The sequence below is a fragment of the Pyxicephalus adspersus genome, chromosome 1, assembly GCF_032062135.1.
Source record: "Pyxicephalus adspersus chromosome 1, UCB_Pads_2.0, whole genome shotgun sequence".
NCBI classification, from domain to species: domain Eukaryota; kingdom Metazoa; phylum Chordata; class Amphibia; order Anura; family Pyxicephalidae; genus Pyxicephalus; species Pyxicephalus adspersus.
In genome coordinates, this window is record NC_092858.1 from 119,206,104 (window position 1) to 119,233,210 (window position 27,107).

Below are 27,107 nucleotides of genomic sequence, written 5' to 3' on the forward strand. Positions count from 1 at the left end.
ATTCATAACACTCTGTTGTAAAGTACTACCCGATAAATATCCAGATACATTTTATTTTCCTAGTTTACGTTTTCTTGACAAGGGTGAATATAGAATAATTATGGTGTTGGTTTGGTAAAGGATTCGAAGCTGGGGTTAGTTCTGGACCAATTGGAAAAGATGCAGATTGGAAGCTAATGTGGCAGAAGAAATAACAGGCAGAATGGCATTTGATAATGAACCAAGGATTGGAGGCATCGAGAAGGCAGAACAAAAACTGGATGTTAACTAGAGTCATAGAGGAGGCCAAGTGGAAGCTGATCATGGCAGATGTTTTAGGGGCGATAAAGGGAACAAAACTTTCAAGGTTGAAAAACAAGGCAAAGCAGAAGCTAACTAGGGTAAAAAGTAGGAAGGCTAGCTGACCAAGGACAAATAACGTAGTAGGTAGACAGGATATGTTTGAAGAAACAGTGGGTACATTTATATTGGACAGGGATACTGGAATCAAACAAGAAATAGATGTTGCCTAGATAGGGGAGGTGGTGTTCTACATCTAGGGCTCAAAGATGGATCGTGTGAAGTGGACGGTGATGTTCAAGGAGCATATCAAGGACAGGAAAGGAGTCCCAGATATTGCAGGGATGCTGAGGATCTTCTTCACTTGCAATTCTGCAGGGAAATCTGTGTCTTGATTCTTCCTCCTCCCTCTCTGGAGGACCCTGGGATGGGACAAGTGGGACACTCCTTGATTCTACTTGTACACTTTCAAGTTCATCAATGACTATGAGCTGCATGTGCTGAAACCCAACCTGTGGGAACCAAAGGCTGTCCACAATGTAATCCATGAGGAGGACTCTTTGGAACCTGTCCGGGGTAACAAGGTCTGGACTAACACTGAATTCAAAAGACTCACCAAAAGGCACACGGACTTGGCTTTAATGGTGGTTCAGGGAGGACTACTGCTCAGGACTTTTATGCATGACAAAAACCTTTGTCGGTGCACAATACACAGCGGAGGGAATCAAAGTCACTTGGAGGATTGAGTTGCTTTAAGGGTGCTATTTGTTGTGCAAGGAAGCACCTTATCAACTGGAGTAAAGGATGTCCATTGAGGACTGCCACAGGTTGGTCCTCTGCTCAGAGACTATTTCTTGACAGGTTTTCTTGAGGAGAAAAAAAATGTCTGAAAGCATCCCCCCCCATCCTACCAACAAGCTCCTTCATATCAGTTTAGGGAACTCTAATAAAGCTTTGGGCCTGTGAGTTCTTCCCCTACCCCCTTTTCCCACACCCCAACCTCATATCACACCTGAATGCAATTACAGTGATGCTATAGGTTTGATGTATCATATATCACACATGCAGTAGTTTTGTATGACTTTAAATAATGCTTTGGCCCTGGGAGTTTTTAAGAGATATGTTTTTCGATTTTAATTGTCCAGTGCATTGTATTTAGTGTTTTTGCATACAGTCTGACTGGGTATGACTGGAAAGGAGGACATTTGTGTTGCAGGATTTTCCTAAAATGGGTAACCATCTCAGTGAGGAATCCAACAAAGTGGAAATTGATGTAGCAGAGCTCCAGGAGTGGTATAAGAAATTTGTGGTAGAATGTCCCAGCGGAACTCTTTTTATGCATGAATTTAAACGTTTTTTTGGTGTGACGGACAACCAGGAGGCAGCAGACTATGTGGAACATATGTTTAGAGCCTTTGATAAAAATGGGGTAAGTTCTGAATGCATTCTGTAGAAATATAGCTATACTAAATATATTATTTCTTGTGTCTAGATTTTCCATAAGATAGACTTGTATAGGTTCAGATACCACTTCAACCTTCTCGCATAAAGGTATAAGTTCCATTGGCACTTTCCTAACAGAAGCTTCAGTAATATTCTATTTGTAGAAGCAACAACACATTACTAAATTGCACATGCTTAATAAGTTTGAAAAACTAGATTTTTTTTTGTGAAACATTTCACTGAAATGGCTCTCCTACTGTGAACAATGGTAAATCTGGCTTTAAAGTTACCATTTTTTTAAATGCTTATGTGAAATCAACAGCCATATGAGCCAAATGTTTCAGTTTTAAATAGTGTAAGAGATGGAAAAAAATCCCTTGTCTTTTTTACTGCTATTCAGGTATCTATAGCTCCTATACTGCTCACAACATTTTAGCAGACAGGAAAATAATTCTTCAGTAGAGAATCACTGTCTGACTGATTTCTCTTTGGGTTTCTGTTGCATATTTCCCCCAACTTTCTGTCTGTTGAAACCATTGTGAGCAGGACGAGAAGTCTAAGGTTGTGTACACTCATTCAATTATTTTTGTTGGAAAGGATGTTTCACAATCTTTTCCAATGATGTATGAATGAGCGCTGTACATACAGCTCCGTTCTGCTCTATGGATAGGGGAGGGGGGAGAACGATGGAGCAGCACCCTGCTGCACTCTCCCCTTTCACTTCCATTCGTCATCCATCGTCCTTGGATCCACCTGGACGGTGCATTTTTTATTTCCCATGTTGAAAATGATTAGAGAAAAAAAAGCTGAGCTTATGTCATCCTACTGTCTCAAGGCTGCATTTATACAACTCCAAAGTGGCCCAGCAATTGTAGTATACCTTGAAGGAAATATCACATCTTTACGAAAGTTCCAGTTTTAAGAATCACAAAGACCTGATATTTGCACAGTTACATACTAAGATATTAGGCTGTCATATGCCTCCACACTCATTTTTCTATTTCATCTGGAAAGGGGCAAAGCCAGGAACTTCTCAGCACTCCCTCGTATAAATATATATATATATATATATATATTTATATTTATTTATATATATATAAAAATATGAATATATATGTACTGCCTGGTGTGTGGGCATTGTCTCCTTCGGACCCTGTTACTGTCAAATAAAGGAAAAAGAACCAAATATGCAACATTTTTGGTTTTGGGTTAACATTTATTGTAAAAATAAAACAGTACTTTTTGCATCTTCCTAAAGAACCAGCGTTTGCACATCTTACAGGAGTGGGTGGAACTAAATCACACATTGCCACTCCTAAGCATTTTTATCAGCTGCAGCAGGTTAGACACTACATGTAGCATCCCATCAGACAAGGCAGTTTAGTAGCATGAAGAAGCTGTAACTACACTAAACTCACAGCTAGTCTGAACAGTTTATCAAAACCTTATAATTTAAGCACAAAGAAACCAAAATGTTATATATTGCAGTATTTAATAGTAACAGTGTGGTAAATACTTTGGATATACAGTATATGAGAAAATCTACCTGGACTCAATTTGCCAAGGGTGCAGTAAATCCTTTTTAAAATTCAACAAACCTGAGCCTAATGGTGAATTCTATTGAAGTCTTTATGAGGCAAAACCTGTAAGTTATAGCTATTCGTAAGGCTATTAGGCAAGCAATTTTAAAAGACATGAGGAGCTGGACACTACCATGGGGTACACATAAAAAAGACATGAGGAGCTGGACGATACCATGGGGTACACATAAAAAGACATGAGGAGCTGGACATTACTGTGGGAGACATAACAGAGGAGAGACCCTATGCAGGCTTGAAGGCAACATTGACAAGGCATGGGGGAAGTCCTAAACTCCATTGTAATTTAACTGTGAACTGTTAAATTACAGTGGAACTGTGTGATAATCATGGACATCCTAAGCAACTCTGGCAAAGCGTTTCTCAAATCCAATTAATTTAAGAAATGCTGTTTTTACAAGTTTTTATCGGCCTCACACACCTTATCTGCAAGTAGTAATATGCCCTTTTGACCAGTAGCTAGAAATTAGCCAGTAGTTCAAGAAGAACTGGAACTGATGCAAAATATAAAATATAATATATATATATATATATATATATATAAATATATAAAATATGAATATATATGTACTGCCTGGTGTGTGGGCATTGTCTTCTTCGGACCCTGTTACTGTCAAATAAAGGAAAAAGAACCAAATATGCAACATTTTTGGTTTTGGGTTAACATTTATTGTAATAATAAAACAGTACTTTTTGCATCTTTTTAAAGAACCAGCGTTTGCACATCTTACAGCAGTTGGTGGAACTAAATCACACATTGCCACTCCTAAGCATTTTTAACAGCTGCAGCAGGTTAGACACTACATGTAGCATCCCACCAGACAAGGCAGTTTAGTAGCATGAAGAAGCTGTAACTGCACTAAACTCACAGCTAGTCTGAACAGTTTATCAAAACCTTATAATTTAGGCACAAAGAAACCAAAATGTTATATATTGCAGTATTTAATAGTAACAGTGTGGTAAATACTTTGGATATACAGTATATGAGAAAATCTACCTGGATTCAATTTGCCAAGGGTGCAGTAAATCCTTTTTAAAATTCAGCAAACCTGAGCCTAATGGTGAATTCTATTGAAGTCTTTATGAGGCAAAATCTGTAAGTTATAGCTATTCGTAAGGCTATTAGGCAAGCTATTTTAAAAGACATGAGGAGCTGGACACTACCATGGGGTACACATAAAAAAGACATGAGGAGCTGGACATTACTGTGGGAGACATAACAGAGGAGAGACCCTATGGAGGCTTGAAGGCAACATTGACAAGGCATGGGGGAAGTCCTAAACTTCATTGTAATTTAAAGAAACAGTGTGATAATCATGGACATCCTAAGCAACTCTGGCAAAGCGTTTCTCAAATCCAATTAATTTAGGAAATGCTGTTTTTACAAGTTTTTATCAGCCTCACACACCTTATCTGCAAGTAGTAATATGCCCTTTTGACCAGTAGCTAGAAATTAGCCAGTAGTTCAAGAAGAACTGGAACTGATGCAAAACTGTCTTGCTGGCCAACTAATACCAAATTTTCAATAAGACTTTAAAGAACACAAATGATTCAACAGGGTACAAAAGGGAAAATTACTAGAGATAAAAAAAGAGAAACTATTAGAGACAAAAATCAAAGACAGTTGTTATAGCAGCGTAAAAGTGGACAGCAGGACATTTTTTTATAGGCCCAAATATACTAGCAACATTCTACAAGCATTAAAAAACTGCTTATGATACAGCCGTGTAAAATTGGCCTGCAGCAGACAGTTTTAATGAAGTGTAATAGATCTAACTTGTCCATGCCTAATACTTTGGGGATGGAGGATGTGTGGCTAGTGGCTAAACTAAGTGATCAAATCTGTGGTGGTTTTTTGGTTTGCTGCTTTCTTTATTTTTACCTTTCAAACAACAAAACAAATTAGGCAGCTCCAACATCAGATGCTGACCTTTATTTACCCCATATTTGAAAATAATCATTATCAACATAAAATGAAAACCCCAAAATACCACCCCTGAAACAAAAGAACAGTTTTTTTCTTTTACAAACTAAACATTGTAGATAAAAAGATCTCTTTGAAACATACAACAGCCTAAACTAATTGCTACAATACAAACAGCTAAAATATAATGGGCTAAAATATAATAAAAGAAAAAAAAAACTAGAAATAGCAACAAGACAACAGCAAAGCTCTTAAAGAGCTAGGTATTATAATCAGAGTAAAGTTTCCTAACTGACCCTTATCTCTTTGTATGCAGTCAGCTGTTCCTATCGATGCCCTAAGACAGATATTACATAGGTACATAGTTAGTTAGGTTGAAAAAAATATGTGAGGCCATCAAGTGCAAGGGAAAAAACATAACTCAGATAAAAACCCTATAGACATAGTTGATTCAGAGGAAGGCAACAAAACCTGGTTCAATTTCCTCCAAAGCGGAAAAAAATTCCTTCCTGATGCTGTGAGCTAATTGGATGTTCCCTGGATCAACAGTCTCGGTTGTCTTTAGTTTATTACCCAGTTATATTCTGTGCTTCTAGGAAAGCATCCAGCTTTTTCTTAAAGCAATCTTTAGAACTTGCTGAAACTTCATCCTCATGGAGATTATTCTACATTTTCATAGACTTTACCATGAAGAATCCCATTAATTTGCGTAGATTAAACATCTTTTCCTTAACACGCAATACACTGCCAATATGTGAGCTCTGTACCTTTATAGTGAGAGGGTTGGTTCATCCAAAAAGCCATAGTTGGCCATAGTTCAAAGGTCTTGATGTGCATTATGGTTAAAAAAAATATTCGGGGAAAAATTGGCCATAGACTTGCAAGAGACTTTTAAACTTAAAGTTGCAGAATTTGATGCAAACACATTCTAGTGGTCAATCCCACTCCTAATTATTGCAGTAAAATTATTGCAGTGTTTACTAGTAAATACGTAGCTAAACCCTAATTAAGTCACACTTAGTTTGCTATAGCACAGTTTATCAAAAATGCTTAAAAAAACATACCTCAACAAATGATATATATATATATATATATATATATATATATATATATATATATTGAGGCAGGGAACCATTTAAATTTGCTCAGTGCATTAACGTGCATTGTGCTTAGGTATCTAGTTCATTAGAATCTACTGTGTACCACATGAAAACAAAAAAGGTGTATGTACTATTCTTTAGCAACATGCTACATGACAATGTTTTGTGGTATGTTGTGCATTTAGACTAAATGGCACCACAGAACACCATCACACATAGGGCCTGATTTATCAAAGCTCTCCAAGACTGGAGATGATACACTTTCATCAGTAAAGCTGGGTGATCCGGCAAACCTGGAATAGATTGCTTCAAAATCATTTGCTACCAAATGTTTTCAATCCTTGACCAGATCCATTCCAGGTTTGCTGTATCACCCAACTTCACTGATGAAAGTGTATCCTCTCCAACCTTGGAGAGCTTTAATAAATCAGGCCCATAATGTGCATTGCTATACAATGCAGTAACACTTGTATTACCACTTCACACTGAGACAATTCACAATGTAAAATCTGTGTTTACTACTGTAAAAAGTAATATTGTTTTCTATTTTATTATCCAGTTAACACTACAAAAACTACACATGCAACCACACACACACAGATATAAATATCTTTAGGCAGTGAAAAATTGTGAAATATATCATTTTTTCTTTAGATCTGACACTTTGGTAGGGTACAACTCACCTTTTTTCAAGGTGCACGTGTCAAATCAAAGTGACAATAAATAAGCCCTCTTACTAACTTTCCATCTACTTATCCATTTATAGCCCCTGGCTCTGTATGAGTTACCATGTATTCGAAAACCAAACATGGAGGAGACTATAGATAAGACTTACCCCAGAGGAGCAATACTGTGAGACAACTGTCAAGGTATATTTAGAAAAACATATAGATAGCATAGAAGAGAATGTAGATAAAAATAGGGGGAAACAACAAAAAAGACTTGAAAAAATAGATAAATAATATTATCAGACAGTAATCATTAACTACAAAAAAAGCCTTAGCATATATATTACAGCTCAATGCTCATAATGGCCGGTTAACATATATATATTTTGCTAAAGCATTTTTCTAAATGTTCAGATTTCGGCTTTTTAGTTTATAATTTTGTTACTGTGGATAGGAATGTACATTTTAGTCTATAATTTGCCTGATTAAAATAACACTAAAATTCTGATTCTGGTACAAAGCATTGCAAAATTGATATCAAATAAAATAAAAGGGCTTTCAATTGTTCTTTTGTTATGACATTAAAAATTTAAATTGGTATTTAAGTCCCACTTTACAAAATAAAGGATCAGGCCAGTGGTTATTGCAGTAAGGGCCTGCTTATTCCTGCTGGAAATATGTGAAAAAGCTGAGCATCCACTATCAGCTTTGGTTGCTAGGGAAACCTGGCAATCCCGGCTTACCTTGCCTGTGCCAGGGATGGATGGCTGGCTGGCTGAAGGTCATCACTGGGCAGATGAAGAAAGGAAAATGGTGGTGGCTTTAATCCCAGTTAGGCTGGGTCTACACAAACGTTTTTAAAGACGCATGTAAATGTTCCTACTGTGTTAATATGCATTTTTATGCACTTTTGTTAGCATTTTAAAGCTTGCCTTTAAAACGCTTGAAAACATCTTTATCGTGACTTCCCGCATTTTTCTGTGATTTTCCGCGTTTTTTAACGTGTTTTCCAGTGTTCTTAATGCGTTTACGTTTTAAGTGCTTATAAATGTGGGAAAATGCCCTATTGAAATTAATGGAAGCGTTTACCCATGTTTTAATTTTTTGGACATTGCAAACAACGTTGTAGATAACGCTTATAAACGTGCCTCAAGGAAGCGCCCTGGTGTAGATTAACCCATTGAAATGCATGGGAATTTCAAACATGGGCTTTTAAAGCCTCAGGTTAAAATGAACAAACCAGAAAAAAGGGTAAATATCGATCGAAAAATAGAAGTAAAACAGCCAAAATACCAAGAAAAAGCAGTTAAGAGGGAAAATTAAGAAATAGAAAAGCAATAAAAAAACAATATTTAACAATGGGCTTATCAGCTTGTTTCAGCCAATATCACACAATTCAAGGAGATCTGCAGATGAAAGAAACAGAGTACTGGTAGATACAAAACTAATAATGTGACTATGTATCTTTTTTCCTCTTAGCAGTGTCAGACAATATTTTGACAGGAGCAGCTTTGTATGCAACTTTGCAGCTTTGTATTTATACAACTCCTGCTGCCATTTGACAGATAGGCATTAGTTTAAGAGGAGGTAAACTTACCTACCCTTACCCCCTCAGTGGCACCAAAATCTTCACGTTACTTTTGCACGTTTAAGACATCTTGACTGGCCAGATCAAGATGTTTTAAACTTCCAAGCATGTGCAAAGGAGTTTGTTAATTCCAGCACAGAGGTATGCATGCACATGCTCAGCATGGTGTACATGTTTTAAAAGATTCAGACAGGTAGGTAAGTTTGTATAACTACAAAAAAGCCTGACTAACATTTTTTTTTTTTATTGCCAGGGTGCACAATTGAAATTGTTTTAAATTGCAGTTGGTTTTTTTTTTTAAACAATAAGGTAAAAAATTGGGGAAACAAAAATAAAACAAACAGGGAAGCAATATAATCAGTATGTTTTTTTATTTAAAATGTTTTATTAGAGGAAAACATATAAACAAAACAGTGTACAATATACATAATAAAAAGGTAGGGCATAGGAGAGGAGATGCTAACAACATCAACACAATTAGGGTAAATCACATGGAAACATAGATAGGAAAAGGAAAATTACACATGCAGAGATTCAATAATACATCTGACTTTGAGTATATAGATCATTACCAGAACTAAACAGAGAAGACCTAGGTAATAGGGCTAAGCGTAGATTTGTCATTTGGAGTCACATACACCGGAGGGTCATTGAGAAGTAGCCAGGATGTCAATTGGAAAGATTGTATAATTTTATGTTTCCTGAGGAAGGGATAAGTATCTATAAAGGGTTCCCATACTTCAAAAAACCTTCCACTCTAGATTCCTTATCTAGGGAAGCTTCAATCCACTCCATTTGAAATACAAACAAAAGCTTATCAAAAAAACAAACTGAGGGTAGGAGGATTGGGGGACCAATCAGTATGTTTACCAAGAAAGTAAATTAGGTATCATCTTAATAATTGTAGGGAAAATCCAAAATTATAAAGACTACTATAGAAACAAACAAATGTCTACATATACCAGCATTTACTGGGCAAAAAATGCATAGTTAAATAGGTTCAAAGCGGAGTACCCATATGCCCCAAGTTTGATAACATTTTATACTTGATGCAAAACCTCCTGCACTTCATTTAAACCATTGTTTTATAAAATCATTTCAAATTTCAAGAATCTGGGAGATAACCAATAGGCTGTATTAAGAAGGTATAAAGTAAAAGAGGCTTTATAATGTTTGAGTGACATGTCATTAACACATAGAAAGCATGTTTGAGGTGTAAATGGGAATACAGTAGCTGAGCTTGTAATATGATTATAAAGCTAGTTAGGACTTTGTCCCAAAATGGTTACACTAATGGGCATTGCCACCAGATGTGCTCTGTACAGTTATCTTTTAAACATTTCCAGCACATAGCTGGTTGATCAGGAATCCACCTATGGAGCTTAACTGGTGTGAAATTACAATCAATAATTTGTAGATCTCCCGAAGTTTTATACTTATAAAACATTTATGAGCCATAATAAAAGCATTCTTCAACAGAGAGTGAGTTATTTAGTAAGATAGGCATTTCTCAAATACTTCTGTATCTCTGGGAGGCATCACCAGAAAGACTGTTTAACTAGCTATAAAGAAATGCCATCTCTACACAGTTTTTGAAAATTTGTGAGTCCGCTAGGCTATTGAACTCACTCAGGGAAATTATAAATGATTCAATTTGTAGATACAACCAGAGGGGGAACTGAGTGCCTCCGGCAAGCTCAGAGATGCTCTGTCTCTGAATTTACCATTATAAAAATATTATAAGAAAATTACATTAAAAGATATAATATTATATTATAAGATTATAATATTATAATATAAGAAAATGTACAATTTTCTACTATCAGAGAAACTGGTAGGCCAGTGTTTTAAAAGCATGTTCAGTGGTTGGTGGAAATAATGGATTGCCCATTAGGGTTAGAAGACCAGAAACTGAGGCCAGCTTTTGGTCAGTATTAATTTTACAAAAAATTACCAAAGTAGCAATTGTAGAGTGCTGTTTAGGCTGGGTAGGTAAATGAGGTATATGATATCCACTTAATTGACTGGGAAGAGAAAGAATTCTATTTGAACCCAATCTTTGGAATGACCTTGGTTGTTTTATTCCAAAATCTGTAGTAACCATGCTGCCTGAAAATAGAGATTAAAATCTGGAAAGCCCAGTCCTTCCATCTCCTTTTGGTTTGGTAACGCATGTACCGCTTTTTCTAGGCATTTACCAGCCCAAAGATATTTAGAAAGGGATGTTCACATCATGTGCAAAAAAAGATGAGGGAACTGCTATAGACAGTGTCTGAAATAAATATAAAGAGGTAATATGTTCATTTTCACTATAGCTGCCCTTTCAAACCTGGAGAAACATTGTGAAGATGACCTCCTAAGGTTTTGTTTAACTGCTTTATATAGGGGAGGATAGTGCGGTGAAAACAGCAATGCAAGATTGCTTGGCAGTCTAATGGCCAGATAGGTTGAATGCTCCCATTTGAATGGGAATGATTGGGCTAAACGGCGCAACTTCTGTATTGGAAGGGCAATACCCATAATAGCTGACTTGGACTAGTTGATTTTAAAGTGCAAAAAGTATTGGAACTACTCCAATTTGCCAAAGAGGGCAGGAAGTGTTATGATTAGGTTGGAGAGAAAAAAGTAAGTCTTTAGCAATCGCAGCAATGTTGTAGGATTTGCCTGCAATCTCAAGGCCTGTGATAATAGGCAGAATGATTTCTGAGGAATGATTCTAATGTCAGTACAAATATTAGGGGTGGCAGGGGGGAACCTTGGCAAATTCCATTAGATATGCTTATGAGGCCTGAAAGAGTACCATAGACTTTAACTAGCAGATGGGTGATGACATAATGACCTTAAGAAGAACTGCAGGGTTCCAAACATGTAGTCCCATGCCACTCTGTAAAATGCCTTCTCAGGGTCTGTGGATAAGAACACACACCGCCCCCCACGCAAATAAAGCTTGTTGATGGGTTTTATCATGTTATCTTCCCTGCCTGGCATAAAGCCCACTTGATCTAAACCTTTTATTTGAGTAAGAAAGGGAAGAATTCTGTTTGCCAGTATCTTATCTAGTTAATTAATGTCTACATTTAGAAGTGATATAGGTTGGTAATTAGCACAGAACCAGTTGTCCTTTACTGGTTGCAGAATTACTGATATATGTGCCTCCAGAAAAGTTGGGGAAATAGCTTGGATCCTTGGAAAGATTATTTAATGCTGTCAACAATGGATTTGCAAAAACATGAGTAAAATATTTATAATGCAGCTTGTCCTGAGTTTTTACCAGGTTTCATTTGTGAAAGTGTGAAGTGGAGTTCTGTTTCAAAAAGAGGTCTTTCCTAAAGTATTATTTCTAGTTTTAGGGAAGGCAAATTGCCATCACTCAAATAGCAATTAATGCAATCAGATAGCAAACATGATGGGATTCCTGGTGTGGATTTTAAAGCCAGATTATAAAATTTGGGGTAATGCCGTTGGAATCGGAATGCTATGTCTCGGGCCAAATGATTAGCTGCCCAGAACGGTCACACAGTTCATAGATGGTTTCAGATCTCTAAGGGCTTTGGCAAAAAAATTGATGCTTTTGATGCCTTGCTTGTAATAGAATGTAGTATGATAGAAAGCAAGTCCCCTTTTTTAACCAGGTTATGTATAATACACAATGACACAGCACCCCCACCTTAAAATTGTAGAAATATAAAACATCCAATAAAGTAAAGCATTCCCATGTTTAGAACTGTACAAATATTGGTGATAATAATTGCACACTTATTTGTGTTCTTTTGTGCACTACTTTTTGGACCTTCAGAATAACACTGAGTGCTACTTCAACATGTCTAATAAAAAGAAATCTCCTCTGTTTAAAACTGTACAAACTCCAAAAGTGCAAAAAGATGCAAACTAATTTATATAATTAATTTTTTGTAGGGGTTACAACAACAGCAACAATAATTACTCCTGAAACATGTCGCACAATACAAAAAGCATGCTACTATTTTAAAATGTTTAATAGTGTCCTCAGAACAGTAAATTACTGTAAATCATTTCAGTTTTTTTTCTTATCACCAGCAGTGAGCTAACTATTATAATATTAGTACACAGTGCTAACTTGGCTGACATGGCACACATATGCTTTTTATAGGGTATGTGTGGAGCATATAACATGAAATCAATTAGAAATCTGTCAGCATCAAAAATGGTTGGCTTACTTGCTCCTCTACTGGTCACTTAAAGGTAGACTAGTACAGTGTTTCCTGTTCCATATTAAAAGGAACATAGGAAGGTGCAAAGTGGCTGCTGTACGAAGGCCCCAACCCCTGAACAGTCAAAAGGGTCTCTCTCAGGGGCCCACTGTTTACTATGTCCACCATTGCCACCAATAGTGTAAAATTTGCAGGTAACCACCTTGTACAAGTACCTCAGATATGGCCAATAGGATGCAAAAAATAATCGATTTAAAAATGGGCCCTTTCAGTCTATGCTGCTAAAAAGTCTGGTCCATTTTCAAGTCAGTGCAATCACCAATACAAAGGCAGGGAATTAGTGTCTCTGCAATGATGGCTCCTTACATGTTTGGTTTTCTACAACACATGCACTGTTGAATGTATGTACTAGTTTGGGTAACCATGAACCAGGGCACTACGGGAAAGCTTTTGTTAAGAACAAACCATTTTTCAGTTAGTGCTTCTGTTGGCCAATTGTTCCAACTATGTGGCCACTTACAGCCATTGAAGGTAATGTGTCTTGCTCCATGACTCAGATCAGTCCCTCTGTCCAGGACTAGACTTGGTAAAATCACAATATATTTAAAACACAAAAGCCAGGGAGGGAGCACAGGTTAATATAAGAAAATGTTAAAAATGAAATTTGATTTAGAAATACAAAGATATAAATACTGTATATACTTTATATAACCCTAACCTCAGTCCTTTATTTTCAGGCTTCACCTTCACCTGTAACACTAAATTAAGCCTTTCTAATCTGTACCTACTTTGCCCTGGCCGAAAATGCTTGGTCATCTTGCACCAAGGTCAGTACAAAAGCCACCTGCAGAAAAACAAAGCCAACATGAAACACATAAATGTGCAAACCCGTGATTTCTAGTCAGACATTCCTTGAGGCATGCACCTATTTTTAGGTGAAGTAAAGATATTGTAGATATAGAAATGTGCATGCACACACTTGCTGTGTCTTCGTTTCAGAGTACAATATCATATTCTTTACTGAATTCTCACATAGAGAGCAATATAGAACAAAGGACAATGATTTGCTTCTGTTTTATTAATATTTTTTTAAAAGCTGTGTTTGAAGTAATCATCAGTGATATGTAAACTATCAAGGGTCTGGTGTTTTTTCAGAAAGTTGCACAGTTGGAGTTCGCTGATTTACTGCAGATGGTAACTGTGTGGCTGCACCCAATGTGGCTTCAGTTCATTGTTTCATTAATTTAAATACTCCCCAGTTTGATGGTAGTATATTGCTTTAGGTATTGAGCTGTTTGTTTGGAGCAGATTCCAAAAAAGTTGGGAGGGGGAAAGGGGATGAGCACCATAAAAAGGACCAAGGGTGTCTACATTTTAATTCTAAGCCAATGAGAATGGTACAATATAAAATACATAAAATTAATTTGTATTGTAGGTCTTGTAGCTGGACAGGAAAAAATCCCAGGTCACAGATAAGTAACAGCTAACTGCAACTAGTCAATATGGTCAATATTTATTCAGATGGGATGGTAAAGTTACTGGTAATAATATTTTGTAGTATTTCAAGTAGATAACAGTGAATTGATTGCTATCTATCGTAGAAGGGTATGTACACATGTGCAATCATTGTCGTTGGAAAGGATCTTTCATGATCCTTTCCAACGACTAACGACTGCAAGATGCATGAATGAGTGCTGAAAATACAGCACCGTTCTGCTCTATGGAGAGGGGAGGGGGGAGAATGACGGCGCGGCACCCTGCTGAGCTCTCTCTCCCTTAACTTCCATTCGTCATCCATCGTCCGTGGATCCACCAGGACCGTGCATTTTTTATTTCCCATGTTGAAGATGATTAGAGAAAAAAAGCTGAGCTTATGTCATCCTACTGCCTCAAGGCTGCATTTATACAACTCCAACATGGCCCAGCACTTGGAGTATAACTGGAAGGAAATCTCACATCTTTATGAAAGTTCTTAACTTACAAAATGATTAAATGTACTGTACTTTTACATGCAGGTAATACAGATAATTCAAAACTATCTTGATATTACTGTCCTGTGGCCCTCCACAGAGCAGCAATTAGCCATATAGCTAGTGCAATCACTATTACTTTGCACAGAGCTGTCAGTCTAGTACAGGGGTCAGCAACCTTTACTATCAAAAGAGCCATTTTGCCTCCTCTTCCACTAAAGAAAAATAGTCTGGAGCCGCAAAACATAACACAGTTTATAAACTTTTAAAAGTTTTAATATTTTTTTAATTTTACCTGTTACAACAAGTGTGCATGTATGTAGGCCTACTTTGAAATAAATTAAACAGTGAACTATGCCCCTAGAAGCCTCCAGCTTCTATCATATCATCCTGTTACATTAGAAGCTGGAGGCTTCTAACGTAACAGGGTAGATTTTTTTGATGGGCAGAGTTCTTTATGTTCTGACGATGCCTTAGCGATGAAATTTTTTAAGGGGTGTTAGCCACAGGTGTCCCTCATTTGCAGCTTTAATTTTGTTCACCTGTACCCCCCAATCTTGAGTAATTGAGGTTCAGGTGCTAGAAGCCTCCAGCAATGTGTAACAGGGTAGATTATTTTGATGGGCAGAGTTCTTTATTTTCTGACGATGCCTTAGCGATTCAATTGTAGGTGGTGTTAGCCAAAAGTGTCCCCCACTTGTACCTCTATTTTGGTCACCTGTACCGCCTCCCCCCCGTTCCAGACAAAGAGGGGTTCAGATGCTAGATGCTTCCAGCAATGTGTAACAGGGTAGATTTTTTTGATAGGCAGAGTTTTTATGAATTTTTAGGAGGTGTTAGCCACAGGTGTTCCGTACTTGCACCTCAAATTTTTTTCACCTGTACCCCCGTTTCCAGATAAATTGGGGTTTAGGTGCTAGAAGCCTCCAACAATGTGTAACAGGGTAGGGGTTTTTTGATGGGTGGAGTTTTTAGGAGGTGTTAGCCACAGGTGTCCCCCACTTGCACCTCTAATTTTGTTCACCTGTACCCCCTTCCTGTTCCAGAGAAATTGGGGTTCTGAAGCCTCTAGCAATGTGTAATGGTAGATTTTTTTGATGGGCAGAGTTCTTTATGTTCTGATGATAGCCTAACAATTAAATTTTAGGGGGTGTTAGTCACAGGTGTCCCCCACTTGCACCTACATTTTTGGTTTTGTACATCTCTCCATTCCAGAGGAATTGGGGTTCAAAGGAGGGGGATGTCATTGTACACACCCATTTGTACACGCCCCGTGGTAGATTTATTTCACTGGTAGATTTTTTTCATTAGAACACCGGATAGGGAATCCCCCTCCTCCGCAGTGTCTTGGGAGGAAGGGGATCCCCCATCAGAGATCTCCCCGCGGCAGCCGAAGGGAGCCACAACAAGGAGGCTGAAGAGCCGCATGCGGCTCCAGAGCCGCAGGTTGCAGACCCCTGGTCTAGTATCATGAACAGGATGCTGTAATTGTCTGCTAAATAAGACTAACTAAAAAGTTCCACTTTTGAGGATCAGATCATCATTGCAGAAAGGGACAGGTGATATTCCTTCTGCAATAATCTCTCCCACCTGCCTGATTGCTCTGATTTTCTGGCGATAAAGCTGAGCTGTGCATACTTTGTCACTATCACCTCTGCACGTGTTATGAACAAATGAATTCCTGTGCATTACATCAACTGACTGGCCAATGAAGTGACTGAAGATCCCAAAGAGGAAGAGAATAAAAAAGAAGATTAAGGCTCCCTGCAAGAGAATGAGGACAGGTGAGTAACGCCAGGCACATAATTTTATCTTAAAAATACTAAAATACTATAGTTTTTTTTTTTTTTACCTCCCAAAAATTTGCTGAATTTTAACAATAATGCAATATATCCACACACATTAAAATTATTTGTGAACATTTATAATTCTGTACTTTTACTTCCTTCAGACACTCCCTAGTTACATAACTCCCACACAGAACCTCACCTGCCCTCATGCAGCATCAGTGTGTTGGAAACACCTCAATAAGACTGACATCTATTGGCTGAAATTAGCATTACGTTGCAAGGGTTGAAAAAAAAAGAGTATCTAAAAGGGAATAGATCCAAAACTTTTTTTTTTCGGCAAAGAGTGGGAAAGACCTTCTGTGTTGAAGGCTTCATTGGAGAAATTCCTTCATTTTCTGTCTGGTACTCTCACCAGTACAGGAAGTGAAAAAAAGCCCATAAATGAATAGACTTCCTTAAGATAATGCATTGTAAACTGTAACCATAGCTAAAAAATTTTTAAAATTGCGACCAAGCAGATCCTTTATTGCAGAAGGGACAGGCGATGTCTATGGGGAATGCAGACTGAGCTTAGGTGGCTTGTTAAATTGGGAGTTAGTCTATGCATATACTTAATCAATACGTTAAACCATTTACAAAACAATCAACAGCAATTAATTTAATTTAGCAGTTTAGCATTTTAGCAGTTTTAGACAAATCTTATGACTAATGCAGTAAAGTATTTTTTTCCCAAAAGTGTGGGCGCTGATACAGCCCCTTCTTAACTGCCTACAGTTTGTCTTCTACAGATGGTATACATCTTAATGCAAAGGTAGTATTGTAAGAAGATCAAAGAATATTTTATTGTATCTGTGAAGTCTCATCATCTGTTTTTAGCAGCTGGTTGCTGAATTGTATCTGCCGACCTTCCTAGGTGTAAAAGGATCAAATAAGAATCTGATTATGTTGAGGCAGTATATGAGAATTCGGTCCAGGCTCCTTGTTTTATTCAGATTCCACTTGATCTAAACTGTGCTGACATTTTCTGGTGCACACACTTATGTTGTGCTTAACAGGTATTCTGGAATAATTCTGAGCTCCATCAATCTGCATATCTTCACAGAAGATGGTAAGATGAAGCATTCACATATCACATGTGTCTTCAGATGGAGAGCTTTATTCTTCATTCATTTAATGTATTGCCAAATAGAACAGGTTTCATATTGTGTTCCCCAAATAAAAATTTAGCTGGTGGATGGTAGGTATCTCCCAACCATTAACTGAAGCTATTTGACAAATAATAAATACTAATAAAAGTGACGTAGCTTGTAGCAAAAGTACATAGAGATAGTTTTATTATGACTTTAAAAATCCCCTACAACAAATCTGAGGTGCTTTTCTTCCTCTATGAATTATACTTTGGGATATCTCTACCATTGAATGTCACCATTAGATCTAAAGCACAGCAAATAATTTTTAACTATGGACTGGAAAATTGTCAATCAATGTCTAAACTACAAATCAAGTGCCATGGCTTAGCTCAATAGACTGGCCATGAGAGGTAGGTTTTTGCAATGTACAAACCAAATTTTTTAAGCAGTTTATGCAAAGTATATGAAAACCTTGTTTGTCATTTACAGGACAATACCATAGATTTTTTGGAATATGTTGCAGCTCTAAATTTAGTTTTGCGAGGAAAACTTGAACACAAATTGAAGTGGACTTTCAAGGTTTACGACAGAGATGGAAATGGCTGCATAGACAAAACTGAGCTCCTAGAGATAGTTGAGGTAAGCTGTACAAATTTAACTGAATTTACTTATATTTGTAAGTATATATATAATATATATGTATAGCTATACATGCATTTATTATATCCGATAATGAAAGTTAAAAACTTTGAAAACTTTCTCCTTCTCTCTACTTTTCCCTGTTTATACCAATCTGAAGCACCTTTGTAAAAATAGGCAAGTCCCACTCTGATGATATGAATTCTTGTCCTGGATTGACAACAGTGCAGGTCACATCATCTAAAACTTAGATTTATTGTAAAATAATATAGGAGCAAATTTGAAAAAGCAACGGTTATTTGTCCTTTCCATTAAAAAAACAGTACCTACCATAAGAGTTCTTGTCAATGAAACCTAGAATGGTGATGCCCCAAATTAACCAAGTGACCCCTTACTTAAAAAAGACCACCTCACCTTTGTGTTGATGCTAATGAATATAATATATTTGTATTTAAATTACATTATAAAGATTTTTAACACTCTAAATTTATCTGTGTGTAAACTATTGATACAACTTTGAATCTATCCATTTGCTAATTAAATATAAGATTTTTTTTAGTAGCTTTAGTTCTGTTAAATTGTAGTATTAAAAGCTTGGCTAGATAAGCAAATAGAAAATTTAACATTTAAGATTCGTCTTGGTTCTCCTTCTGAGTTATTCTGACCTTTCTGACCTCCTGCTGTCTTCTATATGAGTTGCTTTGGGCAACTCTTGGATTCCCTAAAAAGTACCCATCTTCAACACCCCTTTGCTCAGAAGAAAATGTACTATACTTTTTATATATCAGATTTTATGTCTGAGCTGTCTTTTAAGTAACTTTTATAATTTGAAAGCCCTTTTAAATAGATCACTAGCAAGTTTAAATGTAATTGACTGCCCCCTGGAAGCTGTAGTTTACTTCATTCTTGAAGTCAGTAATGGGCCCTGTTCCTCTCTTGATTCTTTTGGCCATTGAGGCTGCCAATCAAAGCTCTGGGCAGATAGTGAGGTGCAAAAGATAGACCAAACACTAGTTTGAGGACCGCAGTTGGGACTTGCCTCAACACCTCAACTTTTGGGGCTCGCTCAAGTAGCTGAATGTATCTGTAAGGGACCCATTACCCCATGTTGCCAATGACTTGCATTGTTCTTATTGTCCCTTCACCCATGTATTGAAATATTTTCCATAATTACAGCCTCAGTTTCCCTAATGAATGTGCCCTTTGCAGTCTTTCTATTAACTGCTAGTATTTCAGTCAACAGTATTCATTTGTTAATGGCATAGAAGCTGTTCACCCAGCAAAATCGGCAAGGCTTAGGAAATAGGATGACATTGTGTTTACCCTTTTACCAACACTTAATGTGAAGGTTACCAGCCTTTATTCCAATTCCAATTACAATGTGATTACTTCACACCACTGTTTACCATGACTGATGGATTTGCCTCTATACAGCTGGCCAGGATCAGTAATCTTATTTAGTTATAAATTAAATTATTAAACTTTAATTGGACAAAGTACGTTCTGTAGTCAATCTGGAGTTTAAAAATGTAGACAATTAAGTAACAGAAACATAATGTTGAATTTCTAGGTAAAAGGTTTTTGCTCCTATTTTTTATTGTGTTTTTTTTTAACATGGAACCTCCCCTCCACAATAAAAATTACCTAACTCATAATAAAGTAATATACTGTATAGCTCCAAGCCAATGGCATCTCTAGGCAGTCTTTTTCCTTGTTTCTACAAAGCTGCAACCAGTATGATTTTCCTAAAGGACTTGAAGAAACATAAAACTGCTTTTGTGTATGTGTTACCTTATATCTTGTGGAAATGAACAGCCATACAATGTATTATTGCATTTTAATTGCACTACAATCTTCTTGAGCTCTTTAAAGAGTCTTATCACTGCCTGTCTTTCAGATGAGCAGACAATCTAATATCCCTACCATTCTCATATGTCTGTAACATATTTAAACAGCCCTATCACCACATATTAAACAATATATTAACCTCCATAGAGGTAACCCTGTGTACGGCTCGGGGTAGAAAAAAGTTGCTAAAAGTGGTAACCCCGAGTCACACTTGGGGTATGTTAACCTATGGGAAGGTTAGTAAATAGAGCGCCGGCATCCCGCGCCATCCAGCGCCGCAATCTCTGTCTTTTTTCTTCTTCCTGCTTTTGCATTGGATGAGTCACCGGGGAGTTCCCGGTGATGTCGGTGCGTGTGTACGTCCCGGCCGGGCAGGGTGGGGAATTCAAAATCCATTTGTATTGCATTCAATACAAAATAACTGTATTGAATGCAATACATTGGATTTTTATGTGTAAAAGCAGTACATTGTTTTCAAGAACATTTATTTTACAGTAAATATAATAGTATGATTATAGTGTGTATTTTTTTTTTTTAAATTTAAGAAAATTAAAACTTTTTTTTAAAATATATACATTTTTTAATTTATTCAATTTATTGTTTTTACATGATTTTGTGTTTCAAACTATATTATACTCATACTATTATACTATACTGTAAAATAATTTTTCATGAAAAACAATGTACCGCTTTTAGACATATAAAACTGGAAAGAAATGAACCGCTAGGGAGGTTAAAGGGTAGCTATCCCTTTTTTTAACCTCCGTAGCGGTAACCCTGAGAGTGACTCAGGGTAGAAAAAAGTTGCGACAAGTGGTAACTCCGAGCCACTCTCGGGGTTGGGACACCTAAGGAAGGTTAGTAAATAGAGCGCTTACCTAATCCGCTGGGGTCCAGCGCCCCCCAGCGCTGCGATCTCCGTCTTTTTTCTTTTTCCTGCTTCTGCTCCGATGAGTCACCGGGGGAGTTCCCTGTATTGAATGCAATTCATTGGATTGTTATGTGTAAAAGCAGTACGTAAAATATGTAAATTATGTATTTTTTTTTTAATTAATTTCTTTTTAATATATAGATTTTTTAAGTAATTCAATTTATTGTTTTTAAATGATTTTGTGTTTCAAACCTATTATACTGTAAAATAAATGTTCATGAAAAACAATGTACTGCTTTTAGACATATAAAACCGGAAAGAAATGAACCGCTAGGGAGGTTAATAGAAATGTGTTTTTTGTCTTTTTCCCCTTCCTGCTTGGTGGTAAAGAGTGAAGAGGAAAGCTGCTGCTTTCCGGTATACTCACAAATCCCAGAAGGCTGTGGGCTGCTCCTTCTGCATATGTTAGAGATTGGGCATGCATTCTCAGAGGCTTTTCTATAACATAAAGAAAAAAGTGCTTGATCTCATGCGCAATGAGATTGGCTCTTTCTTTTTTTACATTTTCAGGAAGACATGTCACCTGATCTCGCACCTGGGCAGTGTGAGTTTTGGTGGCGAGACAGGAACTTAGAAGAATTAAAAACGAATATAGAAACGCTGGGCGTAACAGCAAGCACCAGAATGGAAAAGGGAAGCCAGAAAGGTTTGTGGACAAATTGAGAGCTTGTCATTGGTAAAGGTTATTTGTTTTTCATAAAAGTTCCCCTTTAATTCAATATAGTGTCCTGGCTAAGGACACAAAAGTTTCCCTTTACTTTAATGCAGTGTCCTGGCCAAGACTTAAACCTTGGACTCTAGCATTGCAAGACCACATGCTAGCCACTTAGTTAGCATGCTACATAAATCATTGTTAATTACTGTGCCTGTGCAACAACTTACAAAAAGTATATTTGACCCTGGATCACTACTGTTAAATGTATTATTATTATTATGGCAAATACATATAGTAAAATTATATGCAAAATATGATAGATCAAAATAAATACTAAGATTGGGTAACAAAATGTATTAGAAAAATATATTACATCTCTAATTCAGTTCATTTTTGTTTCCAGTCCATCTACAATCTAAAGAAAGTTTGTCGGCAAGGTCAGGATGATCGAATTCCCCTGCTATCCCCAGAAGAAGTGGTAGACCGGATATTCCAGCTGGTGGATGAGAATGGAGATGGTATATTTATTAGCAAATATAGCAGTCTGAATACAATAAATAGGATACAACAGTAGACTAGTTTATGAGTTTTTAAAATATTTGACTGCAACCTGGTCATTTTAGGTGGTAAAGGTAAAAAATGACAGTAGAGTTGATCAATCAAGAGTCAGTAAGTTTATTGTGGGAACCGGCAGGTACTGTGAAAATGGACCGCCAACCAAAACCCTTTGTTTTTTTGCTATCTAGATCAACATTGGGTAAATTTTCTTTTACTTTTTTTTATCAGAGCTATAAGGGGAGGGGTGAAGAAATCTCTCCCAAGCTATAATAAATGCTGCATTCACTGAAGTAGGTTTTCTCTCTGAAAGGTTTGTCCTCAATTCCTGTTTACAGCTGTAACATTTATTTTTCTTTTATTTTTATGATTATGGTCAATAATCAAATAGTGGGGGCAAATCATTCAAACTTAAGCAATGACAGCAGTAAATTTAGATGAATGTATAGAAAAAAATAACTACTCTAGTTTCTTCTAATTGGCTGAGAATAACAATAGTCCTGTTATAAATCTTTTTTTAAATTTGTTGCTCATGATGTTTTAATTTGCTCTTGTAGTTTATGTTTTTATTTACTTTATTTTCAGGTCAGTTATCTTTGGACGAGTTTATAGATGGGGCTCGCAAGGACAAGTGGGTGATGAAAATGCTCCAGATGGATGTCAGTCCTGGTAGCTGGATCAATGAGCAAAGAAGGAAGAGTGCTTTGTTTTAATTAAGAAAGGAACAAGTACTTCAAGAGACCGGAAGGTTTCCATTAAGAATGGATCTTGTAAGGGATGGGCAGTTAAAGCTTTGAAAGCAGACATTCACTTTGACTGGGACCAGTAGAGTGGATTCTTAATCAGAAATGATTATATTTTTTTCTGATTCACAACTGCTGCTAGGAGTTTGCAGATGCCCATGTTTTCCCACATTTCTGCTCAATACATGACAATACATGATGGGATACATCATTTCTATGTGTAGCCAAATCTAGATAATGTGGGCTGCTGATGGGTACTGCCATCTCAAAATAATTCATCCATTGGCGCTACAGTCTAGGTTGGGGTATAACCTCCCTGAGGAGTTTCTGCTATTCCTCACTGTTGCAAGCAACTGCTTTTCAATTTGTACATTTTATGCCTGAATATCAAAACAATACTAATGATACAGTTATTTTGCATGTAATTTATAAGTGGTCTTGACCCATAAACATTATTTTATTTCATTACTGACAAATGTATTACTGGAGATGATTGCTGAAGTGGTTTAAAGGTTGTTTGTCAAACTATGCAGCTGAGTGGGTTATTTAAGGGTTGGATGGAAAGTTATATGTGTTAAAGAGACATGACTAAAAAGACCACCCAATAATTATAACACATGTGGGTCCAGTCACCAACTAGAAAATGACAACATTTGGAAAATTAGTATGTAAGTCTTCTCAAGAAAACACAAGGTTAATCTGTCGCCTGTTCTCTTCTGTAATTGTGATTTATGCTGATTATGTTTATGCCGAGCAGTGGTATCACACTGAGCATGGTTTACAGTCAACTTAACTGATAGAAAATCTATGGGGATGTGTGTATGGCAATATAAAACTATTGAATGGAGACCTTCACAGACACATATCACTTTGGGGGTCCTCCAAAATTGTACCTTAAAAACATAAAGATGTGCATTATATTGTTACCTATGATAAGCTCTGCAGATACATTTATTGTAGATAATTTTTCTTGCATAAGTTACATACAGTATGTTACTTCCATACAAGGGTCCCTGAGGCATATCCATGCACATATGTGTATTATAAAATACAGCCAATATTTATCAATTATCTCTTCTTGTTAGGAACATAATTTTAGGCTGGGTACACGTTAGACAATTGTCCCCTGAGACAAACAGTCGTCATTTGTTCATCTGCCACTGGAAATGATCATGAAAGTGACAGTAGTCTGAAATTTGTCCATAGCCTAAGTTACCCATTGACTTGGGTACATTTATTATTAGTACCAATTACTGTTTGTAAATCTTTTTTAAAACTATCCTTTATGCATTAAAATGTCTACATTCTTTACTGATCTTCACTTTATCTGGTTAACACAGTATGATAACCACCTGCAGTATTCATACTGCCTCTGTATAATGACATTAATACCAGGAAAAAATTCACCATACAACTGGGAATGTTTCAGCCGACAGCCATATTTTACTTCAAGTGATAAATAGGTGCTGCAGGTTACAGCACAGTCATCCAATTTGTTGGCTGGTTAGTGGATTATAGTAATTCAGTTTATGAATCACTAATATAAATGTGAGCAGATGATAAGTCTAGGGTTTATTGTTAGTTGAAGCATAACATTATAACTTTATTATGTTGCAAACTGTATACTGTTCTTTGATCTCTTGTACAGAAATAAAGAAAATATCTAATCCCATTTTTTTTCTAAAAAAATCCTTTACAACTTCAGCTTTATAACAGTAATGCAAAAAGACCCAGTTATTTAAAAAGTAAATAAGAAACTAATATTAATACTAATATTAATATTCATAAAGAGGATTTATATGGAGCCAACATATTATGCAGTGCTGTACATTAAACTGGGGTTTTAAATGACAGACAGATACAGACAGTGACACAGGAGGAGGAGAGGACCCTGCCCCAAAGAATTTACAATTTAGGGAGATCACTAGATTAATAAATGTCAGGACATATGTGTGATGTTCAATTTGTATGACCAGCTTTAAAGCAGAACTACGGTTCTACAAAGAAAATTTGTGATCAGGTATTATTTTTATTGCAGAAGGGACAGATGATGACAGGCTCACCTGCATATTCGTTATCTTTGTTTTAATGATGATGCCAGGATATGCCAGGTATGATGGCATCCCCTGGGGCAGGTGGGACAGAATGAATTTGCATGCATGTGCGGGCGTTACATCATCCTGGCACAACCAAGATGACCAAAGATAGGCAACCTGGCAGAGGAGCAGAAGAAGATGGTAGTACCCATGGAGGAATGGACACAGGTGAGTGTATTTAAAAAAATGCAGTCAGGTAGGTACATTTTCTTTTTGCAGAAAGGACATTTTTTGTCCCTTCTGCAATAAAGGACCTGTCTGGTCACATTTTTTAAATGGTAGGATTTAGTTCCACTTTAATTAGAGTAGTAATGAGTTCCTAAATGAACTTTCATTAGTGTAATTTGCTGATTTCTACTTCTCATAATTCTAGTTGTCTGGCTGACATCACACTTGCTTTACTGATTTAAGTTACTGGTCTGAAACAAGTGCTTATATAAGTGCTTCTGACTTTCCTCTTTATTGGTATACAGTTAATTTAGAAAACACTAATGCCAGAGGATCAGCTAAATAAGCAGGTAAATAACATATAATAAACTTCATATTATAATACCTACATACATTATATAGTTACTTATATTATAATCTGCTAGGCTTTACCCAGGAGGATTAAAGCGAATTCAGATCAATCATAGGATGAAGTGAAAGACGTAGAGAAAAAGAAGGCTTTTTTAGGCACAAAAGGAAGATAAATACCCATAAAAACATAATTATTTATTAGTTCAATTCAAAGATATAATTTAAAATTATTTATGGGTAGCCCATGATATAAAAACATGACAAGTAGCTATTTCACATAGTACAATACATTGATGTGAGGTGGTTGAAATTGTTCACAGACTTGTATGAACGATCGGGGTCGTCTCAAATAGCCAGTCTCATCCCCACGCGTTTCGCCTAAGAAGGCTTCATCAGGGGAGTTTTTAAGGCCAGCAGACCCACACTATAATAATTAGAAATACAACAATTACTTATTCATAACTCATAATTTTGACAAAACTAACGGTAATACTGGTTTTTGAAATGATCATACATTTTCAAGACAATAGGTAAGAATATATACAATGCACTCAAGATATTATATTTGCTTAACAAATATGGAGCATCCTATGAATACTGAAATTAGAATCATATATTTATGAGCACTAAACATTAATCTTATTTGCTTATCTGCAAGAATATGTTTATACAATATGAAACAACACATCAGCATAAATGAAACCTATTTTGTTTATGAAAGGATTTATGGGTTTCAAATATATTGAAAAGTATATAGTATTTCCGAATTGGTAAAGGAAGTTGAATAAATAGGGTTTTGAATTATAGTGGTTGCTATTCCAAGAGAATGAAAAAATGAGGAGGAAAATAATTTTATAATTTATCATTTTAGGTCTGAAAGTGATAGGTACTGTAGAAACTATTTTTACTTCCATTTGGTGTAACATAGCAGGAGTTTTTTTAAGGAGAGTTTTAAACAAGGGGGGATATATATTAGAGAACCGTATGAGTGAGGAAAAAGCCTTTAGGACTTAATTAGATTTAATGAAAGGTACACATAAATTGTCATGTTCAATTATGTATCATGCAAGAGATATGTTAGATAATTTATATTCAAAAATTATGTATGTATATTGTAGTCAATATCATTATTGTTTATCTCAAGATAGGAGAAGGGTAAACTCACCTGTAAACTGTATTGAAATTGTGTAGGATTAAAGGTGTTTATTATCCATGAGGTAATTTGTGAGACTGAAGACGTGGAAATTTTAAATAGTTTCAGAGACTGTCAATCTGTTTGAGAAATGGATTCATAAGAGTATGTAAATAGAGTGTAATTAGAAGTAATCATGAATAATGATTTTAGAGGAGGAGATTATACTTACTTCTGAAAAGGGTAAATGACATTGAGGTTTTTGGGGTGATATAGGGATGAAAGAGTTAATTAGGTCATGTTTCAGGG

General features: G+C 36.4%; 1 protein-coding gene across 1 annotated transcript; it reads left to right on the forward strand.

The window, feature by feature from the left end:
* Window positions 1-1,476: 1,476 nt before the first annotated feature.
* On the forward strand, window positions 1,477-25,280 carry LOC140340379 (guanylyl cyclase-activating protein 2). Its single transcript, XM_072425531.1, has 4 exons — window positions 1,477-1,708; window positions 18,170-18,319; window positions 22,157-22,271; window positions 22,894-25,280. The coding sequence occupies exons 1-4, from the start codon at window positions 1,508-1,510 to the stop codon at window positions 23,019-23,021; spliced, it is 594 nt and encodes a 197-aa protein (XP_072281632.1). The 5' UTR covers window positions 1,477-1,507; the 3' UTR covers window positions 23,022-25,280.
* Window positions 25,281-27,107: the final 1,827 nt, after the last annotated feature.

Bases quoted from the DNA above. Each gene is read 5' to 3' on its own strand.
- LOC140340379 (XM_072425531.1), top strand. From the start codon at position 1,508: ATGGGTAACCATCTCAGTGAGGAATCCAACAAAGTGGAAATTGATGTA. The intron at 1,709-18,169 runs GTAAGTTCTGAA...TGTCATTTACAG, and splicing joins GAGCCTTTGATAAAAATGGG to GACAATACCATAGATTTTTT. The intron at 22,272-22,893 runs GTATATTTATTA...CTTTATTTTCAG, and splicing joins GGTGGATGAGAATGGAGATG to GTCAGTTATCTTTGGACGAG.